This window comes from Pieris brassicae, chromosome 8 (genome assembly GCF_905147105.1).
Source record: "Pieris brassicae chromosome 8, ilPieBrab1.1, whole genome shotgun sequence".
NCBI classification, from domain to species: domain Eukaryota; kingdom Metazoa; phylum Arthropoda; class Insecta; order Lepidoptera; family Pieridae; genus Pieris; species Pieris brassicae.
In genome coordinates this window covers 10,187,106-10,212,962 of record NC_059672.1, presented here as the reverse complement: position 1 = coordinate 10,212,962, position 25,857 = coordinate 10,187,106, and the positions used below count along the sequence as shown (strand labels likewise).

Sequence of the window (25,857 nt, the reverse complement as noted above, 5' to 3'; positions counted from 1 at the left end):
ACCTCAATATTAGGACTAGGGTAAATAATAAAACAGCATTTGTAAATACATTACTTTATTCCATATAGTTTAAAATAACGAAAAAAATATAGCTACAAATTCAACCAATATCACTTAATTTAAGGTTTTACACGAGTATATAAATATACAGCATGTTCAGTATCACATTATAAAGGAAAAATTGACAATCGGCACTTTGGGTTTCATAAATTGACAATTATGGTGTATATGTTAATTGTCAGAGGACTTCAATATTTAAGTTTGAAATGTATTAGTACCAATTAGCTTTAGTCACTATAAAACTACGGCTTCAAAACTCATCATTTTAGCGTGTCTAATCTCTTATTATATAAAACCTAAGACTAGCTACATCTGACAAATTCCGTATCAATCTATATAACATAAAATTCGTCTTGATCTAACAAATACATGGTGTTCAAAAAACTAAAATAGGCAAAATAAATCATATGTATAAGCTACCAAAATTGGTGGGTACAACCAGTTAAGGGGCGAGTTGCTTGTATAACGAACTCACACGGATTTTATTGCTTTCAAGGCCTAAACAAATATAGCGTTTAAAAAAAGTCAACATTCGTAAAATCGCACATAAAGAACACCCATAAATTTACTTTACTAAAAATAATATGTTTAAGTGCACAAAACTAATCATACTGTGATATCACTAAAAATGACTAATTTATGAACAACCTAAATACGACAGCTTTGCTGTATCTTGACATTATACAGACATAAAATAATCAATAAACAACAAAAAATAAGTAGGTAAAACATCACAGTAAAACGATGAGGAAATCATATTTATACAAGTAGAATGACATAAAAACACTTAAAGCGTGACGCCACCCGTTGAAACGCGGCGCGTAACTGCATAACTTCCCACAGCATCCCAATGTTGAGTGCGTTTCGGATATTTAGAAGAGAACTCTGGCGGATTTTCCAGGTGGAGCCTAGGACGGCAAATTTGAGAACCGTTTTTTTTGCTACCTCATAGACACAAAAAGATTTGTGGTGTTTAGTTGGAAGTCTGCAACAAATTTTACCCAACCCCTCAACCAGTAATCAAGCTCTGCGCCCTCAGTTCACACAGTTGTATGATTGAAAAGATGCGAAATTGCATCCTCTTGCCCCCATTAACCTATACATGTCAGTCCTACTACTTGTGGGAGGCTGCGAACTCGATGGTTTGTGTATAATTTTGTGTTTAAAAATCAAACCCAAAAATTATTTTACATTCAACGAAACTGTTGGTCTCTAAAAATAATCCAGAACATGACAAGTGTAGAGGCAAGTGCGGCAAAAACTTCACAGCCTATAACCTTGAAAATTTGTAAATCCGACAATCGAACTTGTATACAAAAACGTTAGAATCGGTATTGGCTGCCGCTATTGGAATTCACAGAGTAAGCTCTCCGAATTACAACATAATAAAAAAATGGTTTTAATAGGCACTTTAAGGCGAATACAACATTCATAAAAACCGGAAGCGGAAGTAACTTCTACAAATTATGTCTTAGCTCCCCGAAAGTACAAACAAATTTTCTGTTTTATTTATATCCTAACGCCAAGTTATCTTTTTCTTCGTTCTTTTATCCACATTTTGTAACTTAGAAATCTTCATGTTAGGGAGCATTCAAGTATTACGTCACGCAATTTTTGGAGATTCTTGGCCCCATGAAACGCACCGCAACGTTTTCTGTATCCAATAGTAAAACGTTTGTGACCGTGACCACCCCCAGTGACTCTTTATACCTAAAACTTACCATTATTTGGTGTAAAGTACTGGAAAGTGGAAAATAATATTATCAATAACGCGTAATTCAATCCCCGCCTCGCATCGTAACGCTTTACAAAAGGACGCCCCCGCCCCAAATTCGTTACGTAATACTTGAATTATCCAATCAATAATGCAATCGCGTGTTGGTAAAGTGCACGTGGCGAATTGGGTGTCGTCACGACATGCTTTCCGTTATAATAATCTATTTCCGCCTTAAAGCTAGATTGGATTCAATTCTTGTTACTATTTCCAACATATTCGTAATATAGAAAAACAATCTCACAAATACACATTATAATTACCGTTTACACCAAATAACTTATAAATAAGAAACCAGCAAAATTTAATTACCGTAAATAATTTTAAATGAGATTTAAGATAAAGTACTTAAATTTATATATTCGAAACCTTTTTTTCTTATTTATAAAACTTGACTAATTATTGTGTATTTTGTATTGCATTATAGCTAATTTCGAACACTTATTGCTTGGCATACGAGGACTGGCCCGTGTGAGACAACATTAAGAGTTCAGGAATTTGATCTTTATGACAGATTATAAGGCTCAAATACCTGATCCGACGTTTATTAGATCCATTTCTTTAGTATTGCCATGCTTTAAAAGACAGAGGGAAATGGAGGAAACCTCTATACTAGCATTGGAAATTAGCTATTACATATAATAATTATTCCAATAATCTTATTCTAACGTGAAAATTGTGTGGATGGATCCATTACTTAGCTTAAAGCGGAGATGGTGTGTCAGTCTAAGACATAGTTCACGAGATTCATAATACATATCATTTCATATAGAAAATAATTCTAATTCTAACCTTTGGATGCTTCAGGGATTATTTATTCAAATACTGGCTTAGTATACAGTTATCGTGGGTTCGATTCTTGGCTTGGCGGATGTATCTACCCCACGGTACAATACTACTTTACCAGCATGTGCCGATAATTGCGACATTTGGTTTTCTCATACTGTTTAAAAAAATTGACTTTTAGCTTAAGGCCTACAATTTTATATTTTATCTTACAAGAATCTTGAATTGACAGTTGTAAGCAAGACAAAACACAATTCATGTAAATTAAAAAAAAATTAACAATTGAAATGAGTTATAAAAATTCATATTCTAACTGCATCCCAGAATTGTAATACTTAAATCTCTCTACGAGATTTCTTTTTAAAATGGGATAAATTGTAGGCCCTAAATTCATTCTAACGAAAATGTTTTTAGTACCGCCGATACAAACAAGGGCGTCCCCAAGGGAGTTTAAAATACATATTTTTCTGTTGCAAGCCGCCGCATGAGCTGGCTCTTATACACAAGTGGTAATTATACAATTGAATTATCTTTATTGTTATGTAGAGAGCATATTTTTGTTCGGAAAGCCGGCTTGTAAGTCTATCGATTGACCAGATGCAATAGAGTCTGGACTTTGTAAGGATGCACTATACACAGGGTTCATTGGGGTCGTTCCGCCCGCTTCAAACAGTGTACTATCATAGACACTGTTACTCTGGAATTAAAGGATACTGATGTACTAGATTCCCGCCTTTTTGCTTCATAGAGATGAATTCCCGCTAAAATTCAATGACAGTAGTCATTCGAGTGACACAAAGGCGGATCACTTTATATAATAAAATATACTTATTTAATACATTTCAATTTGAAAAAAAAATTAGTTTATTTATCTAACGTTTCGAATGTTTATCAATAAGTACGTAAATAAAACTCGCGTTATTACAATAACGGTTAAATTAAATATCATGGTTATACTATTTTATTAGGATGCTAAACAACCATTACAACTTGACTTGGAATTAAACATAAATAAACAAGTGTCTATTAGCACCACCAACATTATAGATCTCATAATATATGTATATGTATGTATATACTCTTTAATTGCCGTTATATATTTGTGTTTCGCATTTAAGACAAACTTACTTGATAGATGTAGTCTGAATCTGTTTTAAGTGAGCTGAAGCTTTGTTGATGCGGTAAAGAGACTTGGTCATCATCCATTGGCTCATCCATCTGAGCCTTATATGAGAACATTATGCTTGGTTGTGCGACACTGGAATTTTATGAACAGGTTTAACCCAGTGGTTAGGTACTCTACAATCCCATGTGCGTTAAGATTACAGTTACAGATTGTGTATTGCCTTGTACTAATGTAATTGTAAATTGTTTCCTAATTGATTGCACACATTCAACCCCTGTTAATAAGTAATCAAATAAACTTATTTATAACTACTACATGCATATAATTCATCAATATAAAGGACTAAATTAGTTTATCCTGTTGACTTGAGTTTAATCAGTTTGACCTATGCTATACTACTACTCTTTACTACAAAATATAACTGATATAGTTACATAATGTTTTGATAGATTTACAGGTTTATAGAAATCAAAGACAATGGATAAGGTTCACAGAAATATTTTGTTTCAATAACTAAACAAGAAAAAATAAGTTAATTTATCAAAGCTGTAATTCATTATATCCATGTCAATAGAGGAGCAAATGTTAGAGTAAACCCTAGAATAGATTTTCAATGAAGGATTTTGGCCATTACTATAATTGATTAGTGGCAGTACACTATAATATAGAAATAATACTCACCTGAAAAATTCACTTAAAAATGTATGATAAACCAGTGGCGTATACAGTGAGAAGTAAAGCCAGGTGGTAACATCAACAACACAAAGGCCTGATTGCATAGATCCCCACATAAGTAACCCAGTACCCACCGACTGGGTCATATCAAGTAGGGTGAGTAGCAGTATATAAAAATAAAATGAGAGCTTTGCTGAAATAATTTTATATTAAATCAATGTGGACTATTTTTCACAAATAAATAGTTAAAGTAAAATAAATAACAACTATACCAAAGTATAATAATAAATAATACCTCAACCTACATCTTTCAATAAAAGTAATTAATACTTCTTTATCATTTGATAGTCACATTAACTTCAATAAGTAGTCTCATTAGTACCATTTCAATTGTTCAATCACTAATAAAGTAGGATATGCTTTGACCTTGACTTTAGATATCTATATAACAGAATTTTATTTCTTTTAGCAAACATATTTTATATCTAATGTTATATAACAAAATAAGATTTTGTTAAATTTTGTAAAAATATTATAAATTTATCTAACTTCAGACACAAAAGTAGACCAAAATTAAAATGATCATCAATAACAATAAAAATAAACAATATTTATTGATTTCTTATACTATGAGACAACATTAAGAGAAATATGCTACTATAATTTTAAATACTTACTTGGCAAAGCTAAATATTCCCGCAAAGGTGTCCATGGTAGAAGTAAAATAATGAAGTAAATAATCCCAAAGACCAATGATGATGTAAACCAAAAGAGCATCCCACCATGTCCAAATAGATTATAATCCCTTGTATCAATATGGAACATGTCATCTGGCATCACTATTTCTAGTGTGCCCTGGGTGACAGTAAAGGCAAGGGAAATTAGTGATGTAGCCAACAGAACATATCTAATGCTACTGCGACTATCCATGTGGCCTAAAAAAATTTAGTAATAATTAACATAACCAATAGCAAAAGCATGTTTAACTTGTTGTTTTCTTATATAGCCAGGTATATACACATTATTAAATATATTAAAAACAATACTTTATTAAATTTAACAACAACTTACCAAAGGCAAGTCCAAAAATCACGACACTCATTTCAGTTGCAAGCAGAAAAAATCTTACAGTAACCCATAAAATTTTATCAATCAGACCCCCAAGAGGTACTGATGCATTTACAGTCATGGAAACTGCACATCTTATAAGACTGATTATGACATTTCCCCATACAAGAGTGTAAAATGTAAGAAATATGGGACTACTCGTGGCACGAAGTTTTAACTGAGCTTTGTTAAATCTCACAACTAGGAAGAGCACAAATAAAGCATTTGGTATTAATATGATTAAATCCCATATGCGTACCCTGAAAAATAAAAACATAATAGTAATTGGTGGCGAACATTCTGCATTATGATTGTATCAAAACACGAATCTCCTTATTACCTTGAGTTGTTTATCTCGTAATACAAAACATATTTGCAAAATGTATCTTCCTTAACGGGTGGAAAATCAGTACCGTTACTAAACATTTTGTCACTTTTTAAAGTGTGACCATTAAGATAGTTACGAAATTATGTTGAAGCTCGAAAAGAAATCATCACTTGCACCACAAGTATTTTTTTTTTTAGTTAATGTCCTATAACACAATAATCAAATAAAAATCCCCTGCATTATAACGTCAGCTATGTTTTACCATTATATAGAAAAATTATATATTTTGATGTTTTATTCTACGTAAGTTGTTTTCCTTTAGCTTTATTTAATTATATTTATTTTAACATGAAAATTGAAATATATAACATTAACGTAAATGTTACCACAGACCACATCTGGACTGTAATTAGTCTATAAGAATTGACAATTGACATCATTTGTAAAATTATATACAGAAATAAGTCCACAGACAATCATTCTATTAGATATTATCCATAAGTTTTACTGACTGACTACATCGTAGCTATACCCGAAAATGAACGGTGGACTCGTATCCGCTCGTCTTACCTGGCCTGGCTGCCGCTCCGTTTTGTATCGGATTTTGGGTCGCAATTCCGCGAGGGGGTGAGCCAAGAGAGTATATTATATTCAAAGGAACCAATCATATGGAATCCAAAATCATATCCATCGTTTAGTAGATGTAGCGAGAAATTAAATAAATCGAGAGTGTGAATGGAATTTTTTGTTTTAAGTGATATCGCCGCCCATGGTCACTCAATGCTAGAGAACTTAACTAACTTAAAAAGGAGTAGTGACAAAGAGCGTTTTTATAGCGGAAAACGAGCAAGCTTGTGTTTTCTTGAGGATAAATTGTACTAGTTTAGTCAACACCAGGCCGAGATTCCCTAGCATAGTAACGTAGTATAGTTTTGACTTCAGACACAAGTTTGTTCCGGTACTCATCGACAACTGCCCGAGAAATACCTGCCCAGCCAGTGTAAAGAGTATTGTCTGCATAGCAATGCCTAGAAATAGGGTCGGGGATAGGACATAGCCTTGTGTGTGTGCGTTCACGGGTTTAAGGTCAGAATATGCTCGGTCGATGATAACCTTGATGCTCCGATCAGCCAGAAAGCTGCGGATCTAGTCGCTTAATTTATCGGGTAACCGATAGGCTGCACCGAGAGAAGCGCTTTATTCCACACCCGATCAAAGGCTTTCACTATATCCAAACTTACCGCTAACGCCTTCCCCTTGGACTCAATTACATCTGCCCATACACACACATAATGTTACCAAGGCCGAGCAACCATAAAAAGCCGTACTGATCAGCTGGTGGCCCTCAAGAGCTGGCAGCTAACTGTGGTTTCCAAAATGTTCAAGAACAAGGAGGTAAAATCTATTACTCGTGCAGACTCATCTCGCCAAGATTCGTGCTAAGGTTCTCAACGGGGACCCTCGCAAGAGTGTGGTGCCGGTACTAAATGCTCACTGACTCATCAACGGCCTCGGTCAGGATGCGATTTTTATCTGTTCCGCATTATTAAAATAAACATATAGACATCCAACACGGCCGGACTCGGGTCTCCATAGAAAGTCGAATCTTGATAAGCGTGTTTAGTAGCGACTAATAGCGATTGGACTTATATCGAGTGTAATGTATACTGCATGATGTAATAATTGTTCTTTATTCAGTTCACCCTTGCGTTCTGGGTATGTAGCTGTTTGAAATTTTTATAAAAAATAATATTATGTGATATTCCTCAGAAACTACACTTAGCTTTTTGTAGTCTGTAAATTTAAACTGACGTGTCGAAGTGCAAGTGGCTACTGGCTGATGCCTTGTGGTTATCAGTCAAATTATTTTTTAACAATTTCGATCATTTTTATTATAGACGTAGTGTGAAAGTGCCGGCTATTCGGTTGTAAATATTACATTTTATAGTTATAAAAAAAATCAAAAATTCTCAGAAAGAAGACCAAAATTGTTTTAATTATGGGTTTTCTAGCTACTACCCTTGGCCTTTTATTAATTGTCACCACTGTTTGGTCAGATGAAGCTCCAAAGGGTCCTAAAGTAACCCACAAGGTAATGTAATTAATGTATAATACTTGACTAGATAATAAAAATGCAAAAATCGTTATTATTACTATATATAAGTATTGTACAAATTAATAATATACCATCTTAAAAAAATCGCCCAGGGTTGTAAAGGAGCTTTACAAGGTCGGTGACCTCATACTCAAAGCGAATTATGATGACGTACCATAAAGCTTTGTATACGTTTTAGATTTTGTTCTTATTTTTTTTTCATAGTTACATATAATACTGTCATTTTTTTTTTTATTATTTCTAAATCATATTACTGTCGCCTTGTTTCATGGTTTCATGGTTTCATAACCACCTTTGTTTGTAACTTCACTTCAATAAAATGTAACCCATATTTTATTAAATATCATGAATATTTTGTTACAGGTTAAATTTGATATTAGTATTGGGGAGCAAGCTATTGGAACAGTTACAATTGGTCTTTTTGGAAAAACAGTACCAAAAACAGCTGATAACTTCTACCAATTAGCCCTAAAACCTAAGGGAGAAGGTTACAAAGGCAGTAAATTCCACAGAGTTATTGATAACTTCATGATTCAAGGTGGTGATTTCACAAAAGGAGATGGGACTGGAGGTAATTATAAATAAACTAGCCTTTACTGTATTTTTTATTCAAGCCTTGTAATATTTAATAATATTAAAAGAATACATATCAATATGTAACCTCTACTGGCGATTTTTAATAAGTTTGTTAAAAGACAACTATATTTTTTTGACATAGTGATTAATTATTATTTAATTTAATAGGTCGTAGCATCTATGGAGAACGGTTTGAAGATGAAAACTTTAAGTTGAAACACTATGGTGCTGGATGGTTATCTATGGCAAATGCAGGGAAAGATACCAATGGTTCTCAGTTCTTCATTACTACCACTAAGACCCCATGGCTTGATGGCAGGCATGTGGTTTTTGGAAAAGTGATTGAGGGCATGGTAAGCAATACCATAATTGTAAATGTTGCATATTTTCATGTAATTATATAAATTTGTTTATGCATCGTCATGTAAAAATTATCATACTATTCAATTTGCAATGTCCCACTTGTGATAACCTATTTACTGATTAAGGCATCAATTGAACACAATTTATACCTTATATTATTTAATATAGTTACCATTTTTGCTTGATTAAAGATACAAGTGGTTTGATTGTTGGCAGGATGTAGTGCGCAAGATTGAGAAGACTGTAACTGGAGCCAATGATCGCCCAGTAAAGGATGTTGTTATTACAAACACTGACGCTGAAATTGTTTCAGAGCCATTTAGTGTCACAAAAGAAAGTGCTCAATAATAATTTTTCTTTTATGAGTTTCACACTAGAAACAATATTATAAGTTCAATAAATATTGAGTGAAATAATAAGAATATCTTTAATAGACAAATATATTATTGATTTATAATACCTACATATTTATTTACATTCATACTACAATATTTTTTATTTCAGCAATACATTGTGCTGCTTCACGTTTAATGTCATTATTTTTATTTAATATAGCTAATCTTAAGCCATACCCACAATACTGATGAGCACTTTCAATCATTCTTTTCTTCATGTAAGCTCTTCCCAAATTAACATAAATAGCTCCTAAGTCTTCCATCTCTGGAAGTGTTTTTCCAAGGTCAAGTGCTTTCGATACATATAGTATACAATCGTCCACGCGATCCATTTGATCACAAACTGTACCTATGTCATTGAGTTGCACCGCTATATGCTCAGGATCAACATCGCTTAGTTCCTTCATTTTGTTATAAGCATTAAGCATATAATTAAACCCTTTGTCATATTTTTCACATTCAACAAATAATCTTCCATACCAATCCTCGGTCATTGCTAAGAGTTTCTTTAATTCTTCTGTAGGATTTCTTAAGTATTCATTATTTATTCTTTCTAAACACCAATCAAAACCTAATTGTGCTGTCTCATATTCCTTTAGCAAGTGGCTTACTCTTGCTAGTTTAACACTGACCTGAACGATACGTAAATCATCTTGAGGGACACCGCTAGAAATTAATCTTTGAGCAACAGATACAAATAACTTCTTTGCCTGATCAAGACGTTCCCTTTGCAAGGCCAAATTAGCCATTAAATCATATATGTAAGTGACTCCTAAATCATGATGCATTTGTTGTGCTTGCCTTAATGCAACATGCAGTAACTGTTCAGCTTTGTCATACTCATTTCTTTGCATAAAAAGTAAACTATGTTTTATCATTATAATTAGTTCATCTTCTGCATTCAGTTTCTTCTCTAATCCAATCAACGTTAAAATAGAGAATCCAACAGTGCAAGGCAAACCAGTTCTTAGAATTATTATTCTACAAAATTTTGTAGGAAATAGGGGTTTATATTGTAATTTGATTTGTAAAAGTCTTCTTAAATACGGTCTAAACTTTAACAACATAGTTATTTTTAAATAAACTTTAGTACAATTTTCAACAATGATCACCTATTACTTGGTTATGACTTAAGTCCTAGGACCTAGACCCTAGTCTTACTCATAGTAATTAACACAGACTAAAAAGTTTAAAAAAACTACCTATTGTCATTAGCTCGACATCTTTGGATTTCAAACTGTAATGTCAGCTGTCAAATGTACTTTCTTGGCTTATTTTAATTTAACCTGTAGATTAATAATTCAATTTTATCTTCTGCAAAGAGCCTATAGGGAAGAAAACGCAAAGATGAATGTAGGTGGCGCTGCATTCGTTTGACCCATAACAATAAAATTATTGCTTGTTTTTCTGAGAAAATTACTGGTAACTAGTCGTATTTTGGTTTTGTGAGAACAATGTATTCACTGTGGAATGTTTCACAGCTCAAAGCTGAACTTAAGATACGAGGAGCTACTTTAAAAGGCCGAAAAGCAGATTTGGTCAAGAGGTATTTATTTCGTATTTTCCTGTTATTTTAACGGAGATTATTGCCCTATTTCAACAAAAACTTCAATAACTTCATTTGTTATGCCAAAGAAATCCTTTTTGTTGTGTACAAATACTGCTGTTTAGCAAAAAAATTTATTTTGTGAACTTTCCGAATATAACCTCTAATTTAATCAATTTTGTTATAGGCTAGTCATTTGATCGTAATCTGAACTTTGGAATACCACAACAGCATGAAACTGATGATCCAATAATTGATTTGCCACCATCAGAGTGTTACCATGATGTTAATAGTAGCACAGTGCTTCCTAACCTAACCAAGCAACATATTAATATGTTTTATAATGAGTTTGGAAAGAAGCCTGATGATGGTCTCTTACTGTACCAATCGAGATATTTGATAGTAATAAGAGCTGCATCTGTCAATGACACACCTTTGTAAAAGGTATATGCAAAGCATCAATGAAACGGTTGCAGTATGAAGTAAACATAACAGTTCATACAAGTGGCCAAATTGATGAGTGCTCATGTGAATGTGTGGCAGGCAGTGGAATCACTGCCCCTGTAAACATGTAGCCACTGTGTTATATGGTATAGAGCATATGGTATGTGAAAAGATTATTATTAGACATCAAGTTCCAACAGAAAAGTTACAAAAATTCCATGTTCCCAAAAAGGTATTTACATCTACTCCATTACAAACCTCAAAACTTCCATCTAAGAGAAATATTGATAATATTATATTTTCACCTTGTTCAATGAACAGAATACTGAAGAATATAATAAAAGATTCAGGAGTTTGGTTACAAACTATCCTTCATCAAGCAGGCCTCTGAAACAACTTTATGAACCTGCAAATCCTCATGCAATTGAATGGGATCATTCCTACAGCAAAGAAGGTACAGAGGAGAAGTTGCTACGTATGCTTAACCTCCTATCCATAAGTCCAGCACAAGTTGCTGCTATTGAGATTGAGACTCGTGGCCAGGCTCAAAATAATATGTGGAGCAAGCATTGTGAAGTGAGGATCACTGCAAGCAAATTCCACACAATATGTCACCTCAGAAGTTCTAACCAAGAACGCTACGCTTGTCAGTTTTTGAGTCAGCAGAAGTTTACCTCAAGATCTAGAAATCATGGAATAATTAATGAAAAAGTGGCCCTTCAACAATATATGGAGGAAACAAATTTACAGGTCTTCGAATGTCGCTTTTTCATTTCAAGTGAATGTCCATATTTAGGTGCATCACCTGATGGCATCCTTGGTGATGAGACCATAATAGAAGTCAAGTGTCCATATAGCAGCAGATTAGACAGCCCCCTGTGCAGAGGCTGTTTCAGCGCAGAGGAATCAGTCACCCACGTAGTCCTAGAATGCGAGGCTGTGACGAAGCAACGTGTAGAAATCCTCGGAACAGTGAGGTCGCTCCGTGACGCTGCGAGGTGCCCAGGAGACTTCTGTGCTTCTGGAAGGAGTTAGGCTGGCTTAGTTAGCCAGGACTTTATGCACAATTGACCTATTGAGCGTCTAAGTGCGAAAACAGAGTCCACACATACATACATAGCAGCAGATTGCAGAAAATCACTAGTGTAACTGTGCCATATTTAGTATGCCATGATGGAGATTTAAAATTGAAAAAAGGGTCTCCATGCTACTATCAAATTCAAGGGCAGATGTACTGCACTGACAGAAAATATTGTAACTTGATTGTTTTTACTTTTGTGGAAATGATAGTAATTTTTGTGAAAGGGATCAATCATTTATTGATGAAATGTTATTATCTCTTGATAATTTCTATGCCAAATATTTTAAATAAGTATATGTACAAGAATTATTTGGAGATAATAAAAAATACAGCATGATATTTTTTTATTACTGACATTTTTTTATTTAACAATTCCTGTTTTAAAATTACATAGATTTATCCAAATAAAAATATAATAAACAACTGTAACAATAATTACTGAATCTGCACTTTTCAACAGTTTCTGGAAGTTTTTTCCACCCACTACACAGTTTGAAGTTAGCCTGTCTCCAAAACATTTAGATTAGCATGAATAAGACAGCATCGTATATTTTTACTTAACAATTCCTTCTTTAAAATTACATAGCATTACACAAATAAAAATATTCTAGACAACAACGGAACATAGAAAGCATTTATATCTGATTTTAATATTTTGAAAGTTTTTGTTAATCCTATAAGGCATTCTATGTGTATGCGGCTTTTTGCTGGTTGGTGATCATGCTTTAATTTTATGCCAGGCAGTTGAGTCAAACCTTTCAGAAATGTTGGAGTATAAATTGATACATTTTTATTTTCAAATAAATCTTGAACATTGAAGCCTTGATCTGCCATAATTGCATCTTTTTCTTCACATAGGTCTAAAAGTGAACTTCGTTCTGTTATTTGACAATCACTAGTAGAACCTCCATATCCCTCAGAACAGAATGATATGAGGGAAATTTTTATTGTGTTATGATGCTTATAACTACTAAATGTGGCTTGTTGAGAAATAGGATTTTTAGGTTTAGCAATAGATATCTCTGTACCATCGACAACTACTCTTGTAGATGAATGATGTTGTTTAAATAATTTAGGCATGTAGTAATCAACCAAGGCACGGCTTGGCCAGATATTTACTTTAGACCATAGCTCAAACATAAAATTTACCCATTTAATAAATATGTTACCAACTTCAGTTGTGCTAATGCCAAACATTTTTGAAAGCTCAGTCTGGTTTGTTCCTTCTTAATATAATTAATGTTAAACAGAACTGATCTTCAATAGAAACATTTACTACTTGGCTACCTCTATAATGTAAATGATTTGCCATGGGTAGTAGTGTTGATAGTACCAAGAGAAACTTATGCATGTTTTCTAGTCCTGTATAAAATAGCACTGATTTAGGATCAGATAACATATCTTCACATGTAAAAAGTCTGAATGTGAGGTGTTTGAGTTGAAATTGTTTGATTTGCTGAAACTGGTGAGCAATGGACAGTAGTTGTAGTTATTTCAATTTCATGTTCAAAATCAGGTAAAAATGTTTCATCAGATAAAATATTTGAATTTTCATTTGAAACTCGAGGAGCAGCAGTTGCTGGGAACAGTTCTTTTCTATAACTACAGCGAAAATATCGCTGCTCCCTTGCAATTGCTGTTTTGTTCCACACAAAAACCGTTGGAATTGCAGTCTTTTTTTAAAAATCGATGAAGTGGAGGCAATCCTGAAAGTATAAATATCGTTAATAGTTCTAAGGTTACACATAAACACTCTCGATAGAGTATCTTCCTGGCATAAACAAAAATATATAAATAGGAGAACAAAGATATGAACCTGTAGCTGAACTTATGCTTTGAAAGTCTGCTTCTGTGAAATGATTTGAACACAACCTAGAATTTCCCCAAAGTTTTTTGATTTGTATATCTTCGGGAAATGAATGGTTTCCATTGTTATTGCAACCTACCTCTACGCAACGCGGCATTATTTGATAAAAAGCCGCAAAAGGTTTTGTTTACAATTATTTGTATGGAATTTGACAACTAATATCACTTGTTATGAGTCAAAGTAAACCAGCGCCGCCTTTGTCAAAACTTGGCAGTTTTCCCCCCATTGCCATTTGCCAGCGCTATTATACTATATTAAATTGAATGCTTCATACTGGCAGTGTTGCCAGATCAGAGGATTTCCCCCTCAATTTAGGGGTTTCTCAACCAAGTAAGGGCCAGAATTGGGGGAAAGAATATTTGGGTTTTTTTAGGGGAAATTTCAAACACACGCCAAATACTATTATATATCACGTTCGTGATTTCGGAACTTAATTGAAGTACGATAAAAGCTTAGTACGTAGTCATTAGTTGTCTGGCATATATGAATATTAGTCCTGTATTATTAAAAAAGCTTGATGTTATCCAAAATATTGCTCTTTGAATTGTTACTGGTACTGGTGAGGTTGAGTCATGTGTAGAACCACTTTGTATTCGGCGATTACTTATTGTTACTTATTAAAAATTCTGTTCGAAAGTTATAACTTCTCAAAATGATGTTCTTCTTCCAAAACTTTCTTATCCCATAATACACTGGATTTGCCTTCTAGTATAACTGCGACTAATGTTCTCAATAACCAGATCCCAGAATTATTGGGAATTATGAGCTTTATGACTGTTTATCTGATAATATGCACAAATCTGAACTATGGCCTGTATATCTCTGTTAATATAAAGCTATTTTGTGTAAATTAAATATAGATATACTGTAGTAGATAATTTAGACTTTTTGAATTATTGCTGTACCAAGCCTAAGTTACAAAGTCTACATTGATGGATCTAAATCTTCATCTGCAGTGAAATCGGGTTACTATGATCCTCAGGCTAAAACCTCAAAATGTTTTATGTTAAGTAATACTTACAGCTGAAGCTTATGCTATCTAGCAAGCTGTATTGTACTTACAAAGTTTACAAAATGATGATAACTACATTAAATTTCAGATTCAAATAGTGTGTTAATGGCTTTAAACAAATGTCATTTTCACTATAGAAATAATTATGTATTGTATAAAATTAGAGAAGCATTGACATCTTTCGATACTCTAGTAACATTTAAATGGGTGCCGTCTCACAGGGCTATCAAGGGAAATGATGTATGGGCTATCATGGTCAATTCTAATTAAGATTTTATTTTATTTATTTATTTACAGCCCATGCATGGCCAAATTCTAAGTAAAAATAACATAAAACTAAAATAAAATATTATGATGATTTCATTTCTTCAAACCGTAGCAACACTGATTACAATTCTACCAAACCAACCTAACGGCGAAAGGAACTATCTCGTGAAACGCACTATAGTATAGTTATTTGTGTAAGATATTTTGTTATAATTTTTTTTAAGTGCTAATGGTCTTTGTATCCGGCTAATAAATAAATTTAAAAAAAAACCAGTGATTACATATTGTAACAAATATTCAACGCTTCATAATTCTATAATTTTATTTGCGATTGTTTACCACCTTTTGCAGTAGATGACACTGAAGTCTACCATGATGATGTGAACTCGGCTAGATCTATTTTTTATTATTTTTGAGTTTTATTTTGATTTGCATACCTTTGTTCCATACCCAAGTTGCTACTGGACTGGACTCTGTTGAAAATGCCTTCAGAAAAAAGTTGTTGTGTATTAAAATGTGGAAGCTCTCGTGAGTAAATTCTTAAATTAATTCCACGATGACATAATTTGAGGAATCAGGCTTGAATTTTCTTTAGAACCAATCGATTTGGGATTTCTTCACGCATAGAGTACATTAATATTATTACAATACTAACGCGACGTTAATAAAGAAAATGTCCATTAATTATTTCTTTTGTTTTATTTTTTATAATACAATAAAGTTTAATGAGTAAAGGATCATATTGATTGTGATTTTGATTTTACTGATATTTATATATTTTCATAGGATTAATTACATGTATTGTATCAAGGTAAGAATTTCGGTATGGCAAAGTTTTGTACAGCAGACTTTAATTGCCACTCCCATTTCAGGTCAACAAAGCGATATAATTTTACATTCTTTTCCTAATCCTGAAAAGGATATGTTTCGGTTCATGGCTTGGTTCCAAGCAGCTGGCCTTGATACATCATTGGATGCACATTATGTTTTCAAATATCGCAAAATATGTCACATACATTTTGAATCAAAAGATTTAACTTGGACCAAGAGGTTAAGCCCCGATGCTGTGCCGAGATTGTTATTACCAGGTAGGGCATTACATATCCAAAGAAATTTAGAAGATTTTACAATATGTGAGAACTCCTGCTTTGACTTAAGTAGTATACATAAATTACACAAAATCAAATTTTTACTTCTTAATTTTCATGACACTTCACATTTCAGTCCTTAGACTCTGAACACAACATTTATTCAAAAAATTCTGTCATTTTTAAGGCAAACATTAGTTCAAGTTCAAAAATCTAAACATAATTATTAGATATTGTTACCCAAAAATTATCATTAAAATTCATTTTATCATCTATATTCTAGGTCCTAAATTATTTGGTAATGATAATGGTCCCATTCTAGCTCCAACAAGCAAACTAAAAAATGTGCAATTGGATTTTTCTACTCCTTCAACCTTAGAAGGTAATATGCAACTTAAAAATAAAAGTATATCTAAACAAGTGGGTCTATTAAATGTGATATATACAAGGCCACCCCTAGGTGAGCAGTTGTCGGCTTTATTTTGAATAATACATTTTTTTCAATTTATTCATTTGCATTGCAACCAGTCTGAAACAAGCTATAAAGTTATTAGATTTGTCCGATGTCCAGGAGCATATAGGTTCCAAAAATATTTGTATTGCAATATTCAATGATATTGAGCCGATTAATAGCACAAGCCGAATCTAAATGATACTATAGATTGCTCAGTCTTTATTAGGTATGGTATGTAAACCAGCTTTTAAAACCTAAAAACAATTAAAAAGTTAATAAAGGATATTTTATTAGATGCATTTGCTTCCATTTTTATTTCTTACATTAATGCAATCAAAAGCTTTGATTTTATTATTTAAATGTTTACACTTAAGTATTATTAAATCACAAATCGCCTCTTGGTAGTACATTAACTAGGACAACGATCCCTAGGCGGCGTTGATGCGCTGCAATGTCGATTGTTGACTCTATATATATTCTATGGATTACATTATTCTGTATCTTTAGCGTCAACCACAGGGCACAGAGTAACTTTTTTGGCCCAGGTTATCGGTTGATTTTACCTGCTAAGTGCCAAGTTTTATACAATTTTGAATTTGATTATTTTATCATCGACATAATATAGTTTGGTTTTGTATAAACAAAGTTTATATTTAAGATTCATAATTAAATATGGATGTTTTAGTCAAAGAAGAAATTTTAAATCGCTGCAGATGTTGTTTGGATAATGTAGATTTACATCTCATGTGGGAGGAGATTCCCAACAACGACCAAGCCGATTCTTATGGTAATATGTTAATAGAGTGCTTTTCATTACCAGTAAGTTATTATTGTCGTAATTTTTTTAAAATTAATGTGTCTAAGTATTTACGCATTTAATGGATATTTAAAAAATAATTGTGTTACAGTGGTTAACAAAAAATGAAGGTGATCAGCTGGAATATATTTGCAGCTCATGTGTGGATAGATTACAGAGTGCTTTGGATTTTAAGAAAGAGATAATTGCTTCTGAGCAGGTTCTTAAAGGTTTTTTATTCCAATCGGACATACAAATTGAAGTTTTCACAGAAGAAGATTCAATTTTTGCCAATAATGACTATATAGAAAACGTGGATATTAAGACTGAAGTTTCAGAAGGTAGAACAACTAAACATAGGACAAAAATAATAAATTGAAATATTTAAGCTTATTTAGTTAGTTATAGTTTTATTGCAATACCATAATTACTAATGAATCTACTATAATGATATTTCAGGAGAAATATCTGCTTTAGATAAAGAAAATAGTGATCAAACAGATCTTGGATCAACACAGAAACGAAAGTGGCCTAAAAAGAGAAAAGGTGCTGACCGTTTAAAAGCTTACAAAAAATATACACAGTTGGATTTACGAGAAGCTATTGTGTCTGTGAGAAGTGAAAACATGACATTTAAGGAAGCTTGTGCTGAATACAACATTCCCCGGAACACACTCAAAAGCCATCTAAGAAAAGCAGATATTATATCTGAAGATCATAATGGTAAGTTTTTATATTTAACATTGCTGCAAGATACTTTATTTTTAACAAAAGGAACATAGTGTTAAAATTGCAAACCTTACTAAAAGGTAAATACTCAAATTCCTCTTTCAACCATTATTTATACTTATTTTATAAATAATAAATTAATGTATAATTATTGTCCTTAAAAATTTAACAATTTGCTTGTATGTTAATATTTATTCCAGTTTCATGTGAAGATAAGAGCAATAAGGAAAAAAACTTTAGACGAATTGAAGAAATAAAAATGATATTAAAGTATACAAATGCTATACCATTTAAAACAAAATCTGCAAAATACTACTGTGCATATTGCTCAACCAGTGGTCCCATGTTTCAAGATGCAGATGAATTAAGAATCCACACAAAGTTTCATGAAAAAGAACGACTAGAGGAAGTGGATCATTTCATGAGACCCTATTGGCTTAATGAAATTTTGAAGCTTGATGTCTTGAATTTAACTTGTACCATATGCAATACTAAACTTCCAGACTGGAATCAAATGTTCCATCATTTTGACTCGCAACATGGCATTGAATTTGATGAAGCATACACTAAAGTTGTGCCTTATAATCTATCTGAGCCAATGCAATGTGTGTTATGCCATGATGAATTCCCAAATTTTCACAACCTTGATGGCCATATGAATGCCCATTACAATAATTACATATGCCCAACATGTGGGGATACGTTTGTTGCAAATAGTCGTTTAGAGAAACATTTACAAGTACATCATCAAGGGGAGTTTCAATGTGAAGAATGTAAAAGAGTATTCACTTTAGACAAATATCGTGCTAAACATTATAAATTGGTTCATAAAAGAAGTACCATAAGGTGTATATTATGCCCAGAAGTATTTAACACAGTTTCTGAACAGAATGCACACTTAGTTGAACATCATAAAGACAATACTAATGTATACATTTGTGAGTACTGTGGTCGTTCATATACCCATAGAAAAAATTTCCTGAAACATCTAAGTAGGAAGAAATATAAGTGTGAGGATTGTGATAAAAGATTTTCCAGTTTTAAACACTTAAAAACACATAAAGTAATATGTGAAACATAAAGTTTGGACAAATGTGTGATCCTTATGCTTATGTCTTCCCCATACAGTTTTATATAATGAAGAGGTATGTCACAAAATATTGCCTAACGGCAAATGTACATCCTTGTTATTTATAAGCCAATTGTAGTTTTTAAAAATGCAATGGGTTTATAACACTTTCAAAAATGAGAGATTTGTTTTATAAACACAATTAAACTAATTAAATTTTTGCACAATGCACATTTATTTGTTTAATAAATATATTCATTTTAATCTAATACATTTTTGGCTCATCATTAATTTGATACTAAAAAATTTAGTTATTATAAATTAATACGCCAGCTTGGTATCTTTCTGAAAAAAAAAAATGGTAATATATAATGCCTTTATTTCTTAAAAGTATTTCAGTCTTAGTATAATTGAAGACTCATTTCACATAATAATAAAACATGCACTGAAGTTTGGTGTTAAAATTACATCTAAAAATTGTCGTAACCATAGTAACGAACATAGTTCTATTATTAGTTAATGTTTTAAAACATTGAGTTTTGAAGAGTAAGGTGGTAGGTTTGTAAAGTATTTGATTTTTTGAGATTGTATAAGTATAGATTGATTTTGTACAATTAAAAGCTATTTTGTTTAATGTAAAATTATTAAACTGTACTCACATTTCGTGTTTTATAGTGATAAAAGTAAAACAATAAGTTGTCTTTGGATTTGTGACATTTATTTAAGTCTTGCTGATAGCAGTATGAAAAATTTAAGCAGCGCCCCAAAGAAGTATTTGGATCATTGAATTCATTGCTCGGTTCACTGCCTTCTCGAGTTGTTTCTTTATATAGATTTCGATGTTAAATAATAACTTATGATGTGATGATACTTACAGTTTTTCAATTCCATCGATATTATTATTTCTACTCTCATTTATTTCATTATTCTGACACCTCGTCCATTGTTTTGTAGAATTATACAAATGCGAAATTGAGCGTTGTTTAATTCTGCCACCAATACCCACTCCTTTTTCCGATGAGCTTTCATCAACCGTACTTAAATGATACATTTATGGAAAATATAAAAATTATTAAGAAAATAACTCGTAGATAAGCTAAAATATAATTTGGAATCAAAATTCAAGTATATTAATGTCTATGAGTTAGCGCGAACTATGGTTCACCTATGCCAAAATGCAATATTTTTTAACACACTTGAGTTATACTTTGTGCTTCGAGACTTTACGCCTATCGCTAGCAAAATAATTTTAGGAGAAGCGCCGTCGTCCTAGTCTGCCCTAACTACATTCCCTATTCTTCTATATCAAAAATTAATAGACATACTGAAGTAGTGATGCGACTCTGGTAACTGTCTCACTTGAGTGACACCCGAGTGATTTTTATTGACTCGAGTCACTTGGAATATAAAACTCGAGTGACCAAAATTTTAAAACGAATAAAACAATATTAATTTTTGCATTAATGTAAAAGCTACTCGAAAAAATCTAAACAAAATGTAATAAATACAATTTTCCTCCTTTTATATCAACTATAAGTCAAATTGAAATATTATAATCTACTTCTAATACATTCTAATCCAATTTAATTTATTCTTACTAGGAACTTTCATGAGAGCCAAATATGAACAGTTTTATTGTGTTCTTAGGTAATAATAAAATGCTTTAATTTTAACTTAAATAAACTTACAAAAGAACAGAAATAATGTATTTCCTTAAAAACGATTTAATATATAATAGCCGAGGCTAATGATGTTTGATTTGTAGTACGTTCCGAAAGTTTTGCATCAAAATGTTCCCGTCATCAAGTCACTCTAAACTCGAGTTGTTAAAAATTTAACTCGACTGCGACTACTATAAAAACTACTCGAGTCACTCAAGTAAAAAGCAGCTCGAATCCCATCACTATACTGAAGACATATTTAGGCTTCTCGTACCCTAATAGCCCTACTATTTTTAGGAGTTTTAAAACTAACATATAGGTACCGTAAATGTTTTGTACAAAAAAAAAAATAGTTTCTTGTGTGACGGTCATTTTTGTATGCAAAACTTGAGCAGAGTTACCCGAGTATATTTGGATAGAACTAGGCGGCAGCGTGAACACACATTGTTAGGTTAACGAAATATAATAATATTAGACGAATTTGAATTCATATACAACTTACCTTACATACATGTCGCAAGAGAATTCATCTTCCGTTTCTGATAGTTTTGCTACAAAGTTCAAAATTGGTATCAGCAAATATTGTAAAAACATTATATATATAATTTGTAAAAGAAATATAATAAAGTCTTAGGTTTACGCCACTGGATACAATGCGATTTTATTGCATTTTTACATCGACGTTTCGAGTGCTTTTCAGGAATCTTCAGTGTCGTTTAAAAAAAAATTAGCAAGCGGATACAGATTACAGAAGTACAGTGGGTCACGACCCTCTTTGGGCTTAGGTAGGAAATATAAATTGGGAAAGATTATAAAGTTTTAGGGTAAGTTCTTCTAAAGTTTACTGTTACCCTGAACGGAAGTTTCGCTCTTATTAACAAATATCTGTATCATGAATATATTACAAAGCGTTTCACACCTGATCTACCTCTTTGCGGGAAAATTGCTGGAGCATTATTTTTTTTTATCAATTTTAAAATGTCATTCTTAACATTATCCCTCTCCACTTTATGGAGACATTTAATTTTATGTTTATTTTCCCGCCATTTATTTAAAGCAGCTTCCTGACATTTTTTAAGGTTAAGGTATTCATTGTACCACTGTGTATGAGAATGTACGTCATCTGAATTGATTCCTAAAAATATTAATGATTTTTTGTCCAACAAAGCAAAGAAAAATAACCTTAATCCCGAAAAAGCACGCAGCACGCTCATGTACATTTAAATAAAAGCATAACCTAAAAATATGTTATACGTTTTTAAAGTTGGATGACCGCTAATATTACCGAAAATTTTCATGCAAATTTCATCCTTAAACTTCAGGTATGGTGGATCTTTTTTGTCTGGATTTTCAATAACGTCGTCTCCATAATATTTATTCCATATGTGTACAAAGATATTGTGATTGTACTCGTCCCATCCACCGTAACGTTTATTAGTTTTCATAAATTCTTGGAATCGTTGAACTTCCTGAAAATAATTTTATTTTGTTTTCAAAAGATTGCCGGATACAACTTGTGAAACATATGACATCATAAGCAAAAGACTTGGATAAAAATTTAAGACATTTTTTTTCTCATATCCATACTTATGCTTACCCAACATTACTTAAATTACATAAGTATATTTTATGTAAAAATTATAAGCGTAATTTTGTGTTAGTTATAAGCTCATATTTTAAACCATTCAAGACAGTTGTTACCCAGCTTCAAACAAAGAGTTTTATTTACTAATTAAGAGTTTTGACTCGAACTCGAACATTCTTAAAGTAGCTAGAAACCTATGCTAAAGGTAAAAGCTGTATTCATGAGGCAACTATGTAATCCTATATTAGAACAGCTGAATCCTCCTCCAAGCTCAAACTCGCTAAATATTTGTATTAATCAATAGAACGCCACAGAAACGTCCATCATTTTGGTTTATTCTAAGTACATATACATAATTAAACGATATTTTTTGCTTTTAATACTTCCTTGCAAAAATGAGTACAAATTATAAATAATAATGGCAACGGGCGGTCAAAATCGCTTCAAGGAGCTGCAACCATTACACCATGTTCCACTCCTGTGTGTCAGCAGGAGGCATGGTGAAATAGGAGCACATTACATTATACAGCTTACATTATCGTGGGAACAAAACACAAGTACATAGCCGAAATAACTAACATCACCGCATACGCTAATTCAAGTACGACCAGTCACCACAAGTAGCACCCGTTCACGAGTATCACGCATGACCAGCCATATTTTAGGGAGAGAGACAAACCGACGCATGGATGCCGCCACAAGCAAAGCAATTTTATATGTTAAAATATGAATGAATTGCATTATGTAACTCTTTACTTACTATACATTTAAATGGTGAGTTAATTAGTGCTCGTACGGGGCTGGGCACGACGTCACTAAATGGTTTAGTTGCTACCCGAGTATTTTTAAACCTTTTCTCATCAGAGCTTTCATTTATCTGTAATATGTTATTATAATTTAAACCAGAAATGCTTAAAAAATCACAAAATAAACTTAAAACTAAAGGAACTTTATAATATGTTATGACTTTAAATTTTTTATGCGACATTGTTGGCCTATATTTAACCTAGCTAAAGTTAAGATTAACTTATAATTGTTTTTATAGATCAAGCAAAGTGGCAGGAGGCTCACCCGATGTTAAGTGATACCAGCCGCTCATGTACACTAATTTCCAGAGGGCTCGCGAGTGCGTTGCCGGCATTTTAAGAATTGGTGCGCTTTTGGTTGAAGGACCCGATTCGAATTGGTTTTGAAATTATTTAGTGAGCCGTACTCGTTCATCAAATATTAACAGTTTGTTTAATAATTTAGTAACGTTAGAAACGTTCACTGAATTAGAATTTAAAATCTACAGCCCTATACTTCTTTCAATGAGTCGTTAATCGGACATTTTGAATACATTCACTACCATTTAAGTTAATTTCATGGGTGTGGTTGAATGTTACCGAACTTATCACGACTGTAAATGTAGAAATCAAATACGGCAAAATATTCATGAAAATCGGTTTGCATAAAAAAATCGAATTTGGAATTTAATCTCCGATTAGCATAGGTATACTTTGGCCTTTCTTATTCGGTTATTATTTTGAGTGTACTTGTATCAATAGCTCCTTTTCCGCAACCTTCAGTAAACCGATTTCTGTATGAGAATATTCTTTTAATGCGCCCATTTTCTTTTCCAATTCCAATATATATTTTCTAACATCATCAATATCTGAGAAAATAAAATATAATTAACTCCTCTGATACCCCTAAAGCTAATAATAAAGGCAATTTATGTACCTAATATAGTAGTGTAATGCATATTGTTACGAAGACGGGTTGACTGCAATGTTTCTAGATTTTTCCACTAGTTAGAGCAGGGCGAAATGTGATTCCTGACAGTTTCAGGAGAGAGTCAATTACATATTAGGAAATTGTTATTTTCATAAGGTTTTCAGGCTTTTTCAGGCTTAGTTATATCCCTTTGATGAAGGAATATTCTAGATATAATTTTCTAGGTGTGGGACATGGACGCGAGAGTGAGGGAAGATCGGAACCTTCTCGAAGCTACTGAGCACTCTAGAACGCCGTACGACAAGTCCGGATCAATGTGCGAAAGTGACAGAGTACGGACGTTCTAGAATTGTACAATCGCTACTCAGTAGCAAATTATTCGAGCGAGCCGAAATGCGACCAATGCATTCGGTTTCGAATGCGATTTTAAGAGATAAAGTGCGAATAGAGTGATAAAGTACAGTGTGAAGTGTCCTAATTAAATTAACTAGTGACTGTGTTTGGTATGTGTAATTAATGCATTTCTGCGAGTAATTTGTGTTCATAAATTCCGCATTGATTTATTTAAAAATAAACCATTGAACGGGCATCTACGGCATTTTCTATCCGATCCCCTAGCTCGTAACAATACGATACGGACTTGTAAGTTGTAACAGACAAAGAGATGTGTTACATATGCGGGTAGAGTAAAACACATTTCTGTTTCATTGATGTGAATCCATGTGCAGTTATCAAACGTCAAATGTCAAACATCATCGGTTACTTGTTCGGTATTAAGTATTTTTTTTACTTCCTTTTATAATATTCCATTAATTTCAGCTATGTTATACACTTAGAAAAGTTTTTCAAATTAAATAGATCAATCTTACCAGTATTTTCCAAACTATGTCGGTCCTTTGTAATTGTTTTAATATCTTGATACAGAGTTTTAATTTCCGTATAAGTGCTTTTTATTTTGTGTAAATAATTTCGCAGTCCTACACTCTCTGTATAGCCGTTATCTACCATGTCAAATTTTAATGCAATCTTATTGGTTGACGTGGTCAATATTTCTTCCTGGATTTTTAATCTTCTCAGTTTAGCACCTATGCGGCTTTGATCAGTTTCATAGTCATCGCTATGTCTACTACACGATTCAATCGATTTAATCCTTTCCTTTTCCATTATTTAGGCTACGATTTTTAAAGTAGGTATATGTTATATTATGGGATGCTTATACTCGCGAATGATTAACAA

The 25,857-nt window shown here is 32.6% G+C and overlaps 5 protein-coding genes across 10 annotated transcripts; 2 read left to right on the top strand and 3 right to left on the bottom strand.

Moving 5' to 3' along the window:
• Nucleotides 1-38: 38 nt before the first annotated feature.
• LOC123713071 (transmembrane protein adipocyte-associated 1 homolog) lies at nucleotides 39-6,241 on the bottom strand. The gene is made up of 6 exons (XM_045666563.1): nucleotides 5,869-6,241; nucleotides 5,493-5,788; nucleotides 5,099-5,356; nucleotides 4,428-4,614; nucleotides 3,749-3,878; nucleotides 39-3,317 (listed from the first exon to the last, which is right to left on the bottom strand). The coding sequence occupies exons 1-6, from the start codon at nucleotides 5,952-5,954 to the stop codon at nucleotides 3,159-3,161; spliced, it is 1,116 nt and encodes a 371-aa protein (XP_045522519.1). The 5' UTR covers nucleotides 5,955-6,241; the 3' UTR covers nucleotides 39-3,158.
• A 1,356-nt stretch (nucleotides 6,242-7,597) lies between these two features.
• On the top strand, nucleotides 7,598-9,374 carry LOC123713057 (peptidyl-prolyl cis-trans isomerase 5). The gene is made up of 4 exons (XM_045666547.1): nucleotides 7,598-7,948; nucleotides 8,336-8,543; nucleotides 8,717-8,901; nucleotides 9,128-9,374. The coding sequence occupies exons 1-4, from the start codon at nucleotides 7,856-7,858 to the stop codon at nucleotides 9,257-9,259; spliced, it is 618 nt and encodes a 205-aa protein (XP_045522503.1). The 5' UTR covers nucleotides 7,598-7,855; the 3' UTR covers nucleotides 9,260-9,374.
• Nucleotides 9,375-9,389: 15 nt separating this feature from the next.
• On the bottom strand, nucleotides 9,390-10,489 carry LOC123713056 (tetratricopeptide repeat protein 19 homolog, mitochondrial). Its single transcript, XM_045666546.1, has one exon. It carries the CDS (start codon nucleotides 10,371-10,373, stop codon nucleotides 9,390-9,392), a length of 984 nt encoding a protein of 327 aa, XP_045522502.1. The 5' UTR covers nucleotides 10,374-10,489.
• Nucleotides 10,490-15,666: 5,177 nt separating this feature from the next.
• LOC123713264 (zinc finger protein 43-like) lies at nucleotides 15,667-20,635 on the top strand. 5 transcript variants are annotated; one of them, XM_045666860.1, is made up of 7 exons: nucleotides 15,667-16,051; nucleotides 16,396-16,611; nucleotides 16,934-16,993; nucleotides 17,751-17,884; nucleotides 17,974-18,202; nucleotides 18,321-18,584; nucleotides 18,791-20,635. In XM_045666860.1, the coding sequence occupies exons 1-7, from the start codon at nucleotides 16,006-16,008 to the stop codon at nucleotides 19,669-19,671; spliced, it is 1,830 nt and encodes a 609-aa protein (XP_045522816.1). In that variant the 5' UTR covers nucleotides 15,667-16,005; the 3' UTR covers nucleotides 19,672-20,635. The 5 variants fall into 5 exon arrangements, with proteins under 5 accessions (XP_045522816.1, XP_045522815.1, XP_045522814.1 ...); XM_045666859.1 differs by having other exon boundaries at nucleotides 16,895-16,993; XM_045666858.1 differs by having other exon boundaries at nucleotides 16,895-17,071.
• On the bottom strand, nucleotides 19,881-25,832 carry LOC123713266 (coiled-coil domain-containing protein 112-like). 2 transcript variants are annotated; one of them, XM_045666863.1, is made up of 8 exons: nucleotides 25,491-25,832; nucleotides 24,441-24,559; nucleotides 23,666-23,782; nucleotides 22,606-22,789; nucleotides 22,240-22,455; nucleotides 21,823-21,871; nucleotides 20,535-20,696; nucleotides 19,881-20,004 (listed from the first exon to the last, which is right to left on the bottom strand). In XM_045666863.1, the coding sequence occupies exons 1-8, from the start codon at nucleotides 25,783-25,785 to the stop codon at nucleotides 19,974-19,976; spliced, it is 1,173 nt and encodes a 390-aa protein (XP_045522819.1). In that variant the 5' UTR covers nucleotides 25,786-25,832; the 3' UTR covers nucleotides 19,881-19,973. The 2 variants fall into 2 exon arrangements, with proteins under 2 accessions (XP_045522819.1, XP_045522820.1); XM_045666864.1 differs by lacking the exon at nucleotides 22,240-22,455.
• Between the last annotated feature and the right edge of the window lie 25 nt (nucleotides 25,833-25,857).

What these genes read in the sequence shown, in the direction of transcription:
- LOC123713071 (XM_045666563.1), bottom strand. Translation starts at nt 5,954, where the DNA reads ATGTTTAGTAACGGTACTGATTTTCCACCCGTTAAGGAAGATACATTT. An exon ending in GGAATATTTAGCTTTGCCAA is followed by an intron (nt 4,615 to 5,098) that starts GTAAGTATTTAA and finishes AAATTATTTCAG; the next exon opens with CAAAGCTCTCATTTTATTTT. An exon ending in TTTTTAAGTGAATTTTTCAG is followed by an intron (nt 3,879 to 4,427) that starts GTGAGTATTATT and finishes ATAAAATTCCAG; the next exon opens with TGTCGCACAACCAAGCATAA.
- LOC123713057 (XM_045666547.1), top strand. Translation starts at nt 7,856, where the DNA reads ATGGGTTTTCTAGCTACTACCCTTGGCCTTTTATTAATTGTCACCACT. An exon ending in GTCCTAAAGTAACCCACAAG is followed by an intron (nt 7,949 to 8,335) that starts GTAATGTAATTA and finishes ATTTTGTTACAG; the next exon opens with GTTAAATTTGATATTAGTAT. An exon ending in GAAAAGTGATTGAGGGCATG is followed by an intron (nt 8,902 to 9,127) that starts GTAAGCAATACC and finishes GATTGTTGGCAG; the next exon opens with GATGTAGTGCGCAAGATTGA.
- LOC123713056 (XM_045666546.1), bottom strand. Translation starts at nt 10,373, where the DNA reads ATGTTGTTAAAGTTTAGACCGTATTTAAGAAGACTTTTACAAATCAAA.
- LOC123713264 (XM_045666858.1), top strand. Translation starts at nt 16,006, where the DNA reads ATGCCTTCAGAAAAAAGTTGTTGTGTATTAAAATGTGGAAGCTCTC. An exon ending in TAGAGTGCTTTTCATTACCA is followed by an intron (nt 17,885 to 17,973) that starts GTAAGTTATTAT and finishes ATTGTGTTACAG; the next exon opens with TGGTTAACAAAAAATGAAGG. An exon ending in TAAGACTGAAGTTTCAGAAG is followed by an intron (nt 18,203 to 18,320) that starts GTAGAACAACTA and finishes ATGATATTTCAG; the next exon opens with GAGAAATATCTGCTTTAGAT.
- LOC123713266 (XM_045666863.1), bottom strand. Translation starts at nt 25,785, where the DNA reads ATGGAAAAGGAAAGGATTAAATCGATTGAATCGTGTAGTAGACATAGC. An exon ending in ACATAGTTTGGAAAATACTG is followed by an intron (nt 24,560 to 25,490) that starts GTAAGATTGATC and finishes TTATTTTCTCAG; the next exon opens with ATATTGATGATGTTAGAAAA. An exon ending in TCTTGCGACATGTATGTAAG is followed by an intron (nt 20,697 to 21,822) that starts GTAAGTTGTATA and finishes GTATCATTTAAG; the next exon opens with TACGGTTGATGAAAGCTCAT.